This window comes from Lissotriton vulgaris, chromosome 7 (assembly GCF_964263255.1).
Source record: "Lissotriton vulgaris chromosome 7, aLisVul1.2, whole genome shotgun sequence".
Lineage (NCBI taxonomy): Eukaryota > Metazoa > Chordata > Amphibia > Caudata > Salamandridae > Lissotriton > Lissotriton vulgaris.
Window position 1 is genome coordinate 44,137,101 of NC_141695.1, and position 8,334 is coordinate 44,145,434.

At 44.8% G+C, this 8,334-nt stretch overlaps 1 protein-coding gene across 1 annotated transcript; it reads left to right on the forward strand.

The window, feature by feature from the left end:
- Window positions 1-7,007: 7,007 nt before the first annotated feature.
- Window positions 7,008-8,120, forward strand: LOC147700668 (uncharacterized). Its single transcript, XM_086929169.1, has one exon. It carries the CDS (start codon window positions 7,008-7,010, stop codon window positions 8,118-8,120), a length of 1,113 nt encoding a protein of 370 aa, XP_086785295.1.
- Window positions 8,121-8,334: the final 214 nt, after the last annotated feature.

Sequence of the window (8,334 nt, forward strand, 5' to 3'; positions counted from 1 at the left end):
TGGGTCACCCTAATTCACTGAGGTTCTAGATCTCAGAAACCCTGCCACATGGCCACGTACGTTGGTGGTCTTATATCATGACACTCGAGTAGTATATCATTCAAACCTTAACCCCTTCATTGCCGTTTCCGGAAAACGGTGGTGTCGGAAAAAACCTACCTATTTTTGAAATAGGTCTTTTCAAGCTTGAATCTATCTAAAACGGTTTCCTTGAATTACTACCCAGTTGTGCTACAAAGTACTCTTTGTTTTTCACGTTCCTGTGCAGTCATGGCTCAAGCCGTGGACATTCCGCTACATAGTCGCATTGCGGTGCGGGACCATATGCGGGCTTATGATGTTCCTTTGGAAGGCTTGGCGGTGGTTATGGTGGTAAGTGCGGAAAATGCTTACCCATACGAACTCTTTTATTCGTGGGTGACATTTCCAGCGGTGGACGCAAATACTGGTGTGTTCCACTCGTACACTGCCTCAGCAGTACCTGCTGAGTATGCTCCATACAGAGCACAGGAAGTTCCTATTGATGTTTGGCAGCATGGAGTTTTGTTTGATGGCGCCCTACCCCATCGCTTGACCGCTCCTAGATTGGGTCCTTTGTCCATTCCGGGCGCAAATTGGCCCGCTTTGGCTGGATTCACTCCTCACCCTAATCACGGCAATTGTAACTTAGGTGAACTTAGGCGACTTCATGTTGTCGCTATTGCCGTGATCAGAGCTCTTGTACATTAAACAAGTCGTAATGTTCATGGAACGGCCCCTAGAGGTGCAGCCCTTCCGGCAGGGCAGGCTGGTTTGAAAATCAGTCCTGTCATGGTGAATTCCATAATGGGCAAGAAGCCCCAGGATAAGGATGATTTTCCTTTCTAGCTTGCCGAGAAATTCGACCAGCTGGAGGCTGTGTTTCCTAATACATCTCCTGGTGAAAAACACTGGATTCTAACGCTTAGTTTGCTGAAAGATCTAGCCCCTGAGCTTGTTGACTGTGAGACCTGGGGTAAGACTTTTGCAGCGGTCTATTCGAGGTGCTTTGGCACCCCGTCTATGTCCAATCTGTCTACGGTCCTTAAACGTGTTCAAGATGATCACGGACCGGAGTCTGCAGTTGAATTGGGTATGCGCCTGTGTGGCACCTTTGATGTAGTTTGCGTTCTGATCCTTACGAATGTCAAGGGGGATGCAGTGAATTTTCAGGTGGCTAACGCTTTGGCGGTAATTCCCGATGCCAAGAAACCCCGACAGTTAGCAAGGATAATTGTGGCGGCTTATAAAACTGTTGGCCGCAATGCTACTTAAGCATTTTTCTACTAAAGACAAAACGCAGCCCCTGGGACAGACTTCGGAAACAGACGTTCAGCCCAAGTCCAAAAAACAAAATTGACCTAAAAAACAGAAACAGGGTAAGCAACATCAACAACAACAAACACAGGTTTCTCGTCCTGCGTCTCCGTTGCCTGCACAGGCGGATCGAGTTTATGATTTGCGCGACCGCGCATTGATTAAATCACCTGAACGTTTTCAGGCTTCTGACCAACGCTCTCCTCGTTCCTTTCAGGACTCATCGGCCCCAACAACCGGTGGAGGAGGAGGCGGCAGGGGTCGGGATGGTCAGCAAGGACGTGGCCAGCCCCGCCCGCGAAACGGTGGAGAGCAGCCAGAAGGCACTGCGCCTAAGAGACCACAGTTTGCCAAGAAGAAGGTCGCCGCCTTCACAGCGCATCGATATGCCCCAGATAGTGAGAACGCGGCTTTGGAATCTGACGTGGGCTCTGACCTTGCTGGACAGCGCGGCGGAGATTACCACAGTGAGAGAGGCCCTCCGTCCACTACTGAAGGTGAAAGCGACTGAAACTTATGTTGTAATTGAAACAGCTGATACAAGAGTTGCTCCCCCTGATAGACTTTTTGAAATTGTCCTGTTGATTGAAGGTGACATACAGCGAACTGTAAAAGGGGTATTTTGGGAAAATCTTTCGTATACGTATGACATTTTGCTTTCAGAGGCTGACTGCCCCCCGCCTTTTGTTCTCGCAGCTCCGTGAGGGGAGGAGGTAATCCTCCCCAGTTTCGCGCACACTGTTTTGAGAGTGGAAGCGCTGCATTTTGCAGAAGAGTGGGCTCTGGCGCTTGCGCCGGCTGTGTACCGCAATCAATGTGGCTGGGATAATTTGTCTCCGTGCCACGAGATTCCTTTACGGTCTCAGCCGCAGCCTCAACCTCAATATCCCATTCGACGTGAAGCTAAAGCTTCAGTCGCGGCTATCCTTGAACAATTGGAATATCAAGGTGTAATTGAAACGTGTGTGTCACCGATAAATAGCCCCCTTTTTACTGTTAACAAGCCAGACGGCTCATATCGTTTGGTTTTGGATTACAGGCATTTAAACTCGCATTGCCGTAACTGTGCAGTACAGAATACTCACGGCTCTGCCCTAGTGAATAGTCTTGAGCGTAAACGGTTCAAAGCCACGCTTGACATTTCCAATGGTTTTTATGCCCATCGATTGGATGGTCTAAGTTCCCAATGGACCTCCTTTACATGCGGCGGTGTGCAAAAAATGTTTCGGCGTCTCCCAATGGGCTATAAAAACAGTCCTGGAGTTTTTTCCGCAGGCATTGTCTCTCTTTTGGAGAGAATCGACCCGGTTGCTTGTTCGTATGTGGATGACATTTATCTCACTGACAACGAACTTTGGGAGCATCTGTGTCGAGTTAATAGCATAATTTGTAACTTTGCAGACATGGGTTACAAGTTTAACTTTGCAAAATCGCACATTGCAGAGTACACAGTGTTGTTTCTGGGCTACGAGCTTAACAATGAAGGGAATGGATTAGCTCCTCATTTCCTGGAGAAATGCGCACAGTTGCGCTCTCCGACAACTCTGAAAAAATTACAATCTTTACTGGGCTTCTTAAATTTCGGAAGGACATACATTCCGGAATACGCCCAGCGTATCAAGCCTTTGTATGCTTTGATACAACCATCTTTTTCCAAATCATGCTGGCTGCCTGAGCATTCAGCTATTCTGCAGTCTTTGCAAGCTGATCTGCTCGCTTCTGAATACTTACAGACTCGTGATAACCAGACCAACGTGGTGATAAGAATTATCCCTGGGACGGTGGGTTTCACTTACCTGACTTGTAATGAAGGAGATACAGTACCTATTGCTTACAAGTCACACTTGTACACTTCGGCTGAAATGCGATTTTCCACTGTGGAGAAAGTTTTAACGGCTGTGCAGATGGCAATTCTTAAGGAACGTGCCCTGTCACAGGGAAAACGCATGTTGGTTGTTACCCCGTGTCCTGCCTTGGAGGCAGTTACGAAAGCCAGTGTACCAAATTCTAAAGCTTTGCACCCTCGGTGGATTCAATGGGCTGCATCCTTGTCATCCCAGAATGTCACGTTTATTTTTGACGCCACTTTACGGTCGCAGGAGTACTTACAGTATGAATTCGTTCATCCAACTCCTTTAGCAATGCGGCCGTTGGAGGATTTCCATTGCATCATTTACACTGATGGTTCGGCGCAGGTTGCGCATGGCTCTAAACACGCCTACATTTCCGCATGCACCACTGTGGTCGGTGCCATGGTGAACGACGAGTTCAAGTCCAGTGTCGTGCACACGCAGACACTTGGAGACTGCACTGCACAATTAGCAGAGCTTTGTGCTTTGATGCTTGCATTGAAGTACGCAGGCCCTTGTGTGACGACTTTAATCGTAAGTGACTCTTACTACTGTGTCCAGTCTTACAATGAGAACTTGTTCTTTTGGATTCAGAATGAATTTCGTGATTCCAAAGGTAGCACAATAAAACACAAAATGATCTGGGTCCGAGTGGCGGAACTTAAAGAAAAGTTACCCCTCGTGTTTGTGATTCATACTCTTGGCCACCAGCGTGTGGGAGTTCACGCTGTCTGTAATTCGCTGCTGATGAGGCAGCAAAGTTAGCAGTATCAAAATACTTAGTTGCAGCTGTTACACAGTCCAAAAGTAAAATAGATGATGACATCTTGGCGGCTATAACTGCCACTGAGAATAGAGGTAAATATCCTGCGGGGTTCCCTTCGAAGTACACATACCACTTAAGTCCCGATAAGGTTCCGTATATAAAAATTCCTGAAGTTGGTGAACTTTTAATTCCCAACTCGGATCGCAGACCAGCTCTGATTACAGCGGCTCATGAAGGTGTGGCGTCTGCGCATGCGGGCGTCTCAGCCACTGTAACTCAGCTACAACAGAGGTTCTGGTGGCGTGGACTGTACAAACAGACGCGTGATTATGTCCTTCAATGTGACATTTGCCAGCAGATCAAACCTTCGACTGCTGCGCGTCCGCCAGAGACACAGTTGTACATTTCTAATAAACCACTAGGATGTGTTTATTTAGATCACTGCAGTCCTTTTTCTTCTGATACTGCGTATAAGTACATCTTAGTAGCAGTTGATTCATGCACACGCTTTGTGTGGGTCTGGCCCCATCGCAGCGCTGATTCACGGACTGTCATAAGAGATTTGCATGTCTATGTAGGGATTTTTGACTGTGGTACCTTCCATTTGGATTAGGGTCCGGCTTTCGCCTCTAAGGCGTATAAGGATGCTATGGTTTCGTTGGGGGTCCAAGTCAAGTTTTCGTCTCCGTACAGACCTGAGGGTAACAGTGTAGTGGAACGAATGAACCGTGACTTAAAGCAATCTTTGACAGCTCGAGTTATAGGCACTGGCAGAAACTGGCTGGCCCACCTTAATGGCGTGCAGTGTGCTCTTAATAATCTCCCTAGAAGGTCTCTGGGTGGGCGGACCCCGTACGAAATACACTTTGGTATCAAGATATATGTTCCTGACCTCAACGGGCTAGACTTCAAGGCCCATACCGGGCCTTTGACGCAGATGAACATTGCAATGTTTTACAGAATCTACAAAAGACCAGAGACATTCTTGCAAAGGAACATTTGCCCTCCACATCGGATGATGTGTTGCAGATCCCGGTAGTTGGCTGGCTGCCCCAAGTAGGAGAACTAGTTCGAGAGAAGATCGATAACAAGAAAGAATTTGGTCCTTCATATCGTGCACCGGTTCGAGTTCTTGGAGTGAAGGGCACGAGAACAGTCATATTACCACCACTTCAAGGTCGTAAGGAAAACAGATTTATCTCAATTGACAATGTCAAGACACACAGGGTGGCCGATGCTTCATAGCATGACACCAGCAGTATCCTGTCCTTCCATGGTGAGACATTCTGTGTTGGCCATTACTTCCAGTGCTGAGCCAGAGGTGACCCTCAAGATGCCTGTAGTTTCCAATCCTTTATTGAACTCTTTTCATTTTAATGACAATGATGACCTGAACTATACCTATCCAACTGATTTATCAATGCCCGATTTACAGACTCGTTTGGCCACAGAATCCAGATTTTCTTTTGACTCAAGTTCTACACATTCGAAGAAAACATCACGTTTAACAACATATGTCACTTTATTTAAAAAAAATTTTTTATTCCCCTTGGACATATATTTGGGGGGTTCTTTTTTCAATGTATCTTTTTATGTCAATTGGTTTTGTGTTTTATTTTTTCCGTCTGATTGATGGACACTATGTCAAAGAGAGAACAGGAATTCGGCACCTTAATGGAACATTGGCCCCACTTTCCTCTTCACATTCAGCACACAGACTGAAAAGAGAACTGACTACAGTTAACATCACTGCTTGGCCTGTCCTTGATGGGATTGTGTGGGATGCGGTTAGATTTCAAATCCATGGCCCCACCGAAGTGATTAATGTTCCAAATGTGCTTAGAGTGAATATGGGGGATGTAGTGAAACAAAACATACGTTCTGATGATTGGGATATTCAGGCCGTTGAAGCATTATTTTCTGATTTGAAATATTATGCTGCCTTTGATGCTGAGGATTTATACTTAGATTCTGTTAATTATGGTGATTTGTTTTGCTTTCAACATTATGGAAATCATTTTCTGCATAAAACAAGTTCCAGAAGGGTTAGTGTAAATTACACACAGTGGGAAAATTGCCCAGCTCCATTACAGGGAAGCTCAAGTACGTTTCTGGAGAAATACACTTATTTTACAGATTTTAATCAATCAAATCCTGAGTCGTTTCATTTTAAAATGACACAAAAGTCCATGTCCAAAGTTTGACTTACCGATACTAAATTGCTGTATTCAAAGTCCTTCCTAGACAAGTTAGCTGTGGATGGCTACGAGCTATGGAAGGAGGTTATTGACCTTAAATCGGTTTGGGGTACCAAAAATTGGCAGGTACAAGGCACTGAGGCTTTGCATCGTGCATGTCTCATCCCAAATCACATGCTGTTTCTAAATTCTACCATTTCTCAAACAACATGCTTTGGATTGGCTACTTCTAAAAAATTAAATCCACCAACTATCCCCGAATTGGAAGTATATTCAGGTTGGAGTAACTACACTAAATTGTCCATTCGTGAATTACAAACACTACTGCACAATTCATCCTTTAATGTATCCAGTTTGGATCCAAAGGTTTGGCTGATGTGGCATAGAAGCTCTGATTCTTGCCAACGTCGTTTTCTGGGTTTTTCTAAAGGTTTTACACAAGTCAGACCTGATCCCCGTTTTGAAGCTGATCACACTGTCACAACTTACTCAGTAGGCAAATTGTGTCAAAATTGGCTACAACATTCCACATTAGCTGCAGTAAAACTACATCTGTCCCAATTGAGTGATAATGTGGATTTAAATGATTTTATAAAAGGCCCAGCTAAAGGTAGAACTAAACGCTGGCTTTATGCGGTTTACAATGAGATTTGGAAATTTTCACAAATTGAGGCTGCTAAACGTCTAAGGGCTATTGACCAAGCTAATTTGGAAAAAGTTCTTGCAGTTGTCGATAACAGTATTAATATGCTTTCTTCCCGAATTTATACGTTGAATAATATTGTTTCTTCTGTTGTTGACATTGTGCATGATGAAGTTTCTGTATTATACCATGGTCAAAATCAATTGCGTTCTGTCATGCAGTTTGCATGGACCCTACAGACTCTTAAGGCAGGTCGTGTGCCCTGGAGCTACATGAACGTGTCTTCCCTTTTTGCCCCATTTAATTTGACTGACAAACAGCGCATGCTTTCAATGCGTGATGCATCATTTTCTATGTTACATATTGAAAGGTTAGAATCTTTGCCTTTTTCTGTAGCTGAAGCCACTTCTGCAACGTGGCTTATTCATGGATTAATTACATTACCATTTGCTTTGTACAAATTCACAAATTGTATGCGGTATATTGCAAAAGGCCGATATGAACCACTAGGCAGCGCGTTCTTCCATGAGGCATGGTCTTTACCATACACTTACAGATGTCTGAAGGATGGAAAAGAAGTGATTCTTAATGGTGAAGAATGCACGCAGTCGCCTGACGGCTCATTGATATGTAGACACATCCAGTTACACAGTTCTTGTAATCAAGACCGGCCTAATTTAGCCTGTGTTTTAAAGGGTACACCAGTTCCAGCGATAGTTCCCACTTTTACATTATTGACAAATGGTAGTTATTTGCTTTTGAATAACGAAGAGTGTTGTGGTTTAATAATCGGTATCGCTTATATGGTAACTGTATCTGAACGGGTGGTGTGTTGCAAAAATGTTTTGGATCCTCCCACACATGGGAATTCAGATGTTTCCATCTGGCCGCGCATCCCAACCTTGAAAGCGGAGTTCAATGGTATGAGTAGAATAAGAGCCCTTTTGTCTCAAAAAGAAGTGGCCCTGAGCTCGGCCCGTGAAACTTATGTCCTTCACATAGCTAACACACGCACAGAGGTGCAGGCACTTTTAAATACTGACTTGCCGTTTCCTTTCTGCGAGCTGATTCATCAAATCTTTAATGCCTCCTCCACGTCTGGGCTCGCACATTTTTTTAAATTGGTTAGCAATGGTCTTGTGACTACTTTTGAAAAAGTATTTGGTGTTATCCCCGCGTTCTTCCATACTATATTTTCGAGTTTGTTTGGCGGATTCCCTGTTTTGCTGGCTTTGGCTGCAGGCATTTTGATTTTGTTCTGCTTTTTAAAACATGGATGCCCATCATGCGCAAGAAGCCGTTCAAAGCCTCCTGACACTGTTTCGTAACCGGATGCTTGATTACTATGGCACCCTGCCGCTTGCGACTTTAAGCACGGCTTTTAGATTATCATTTCGATTTTCACATTTCACGTGTGTCCAGCCTGTGTTTAATTGCCTGAGCTGCGATTTCAACTGGGCCATTGATTTGTGTCTATGCTTGAAGACCTCTCCTGACGTCGATTTTAATCACCTGATGAGCCCCGTAGTTGCTCACGAGTTG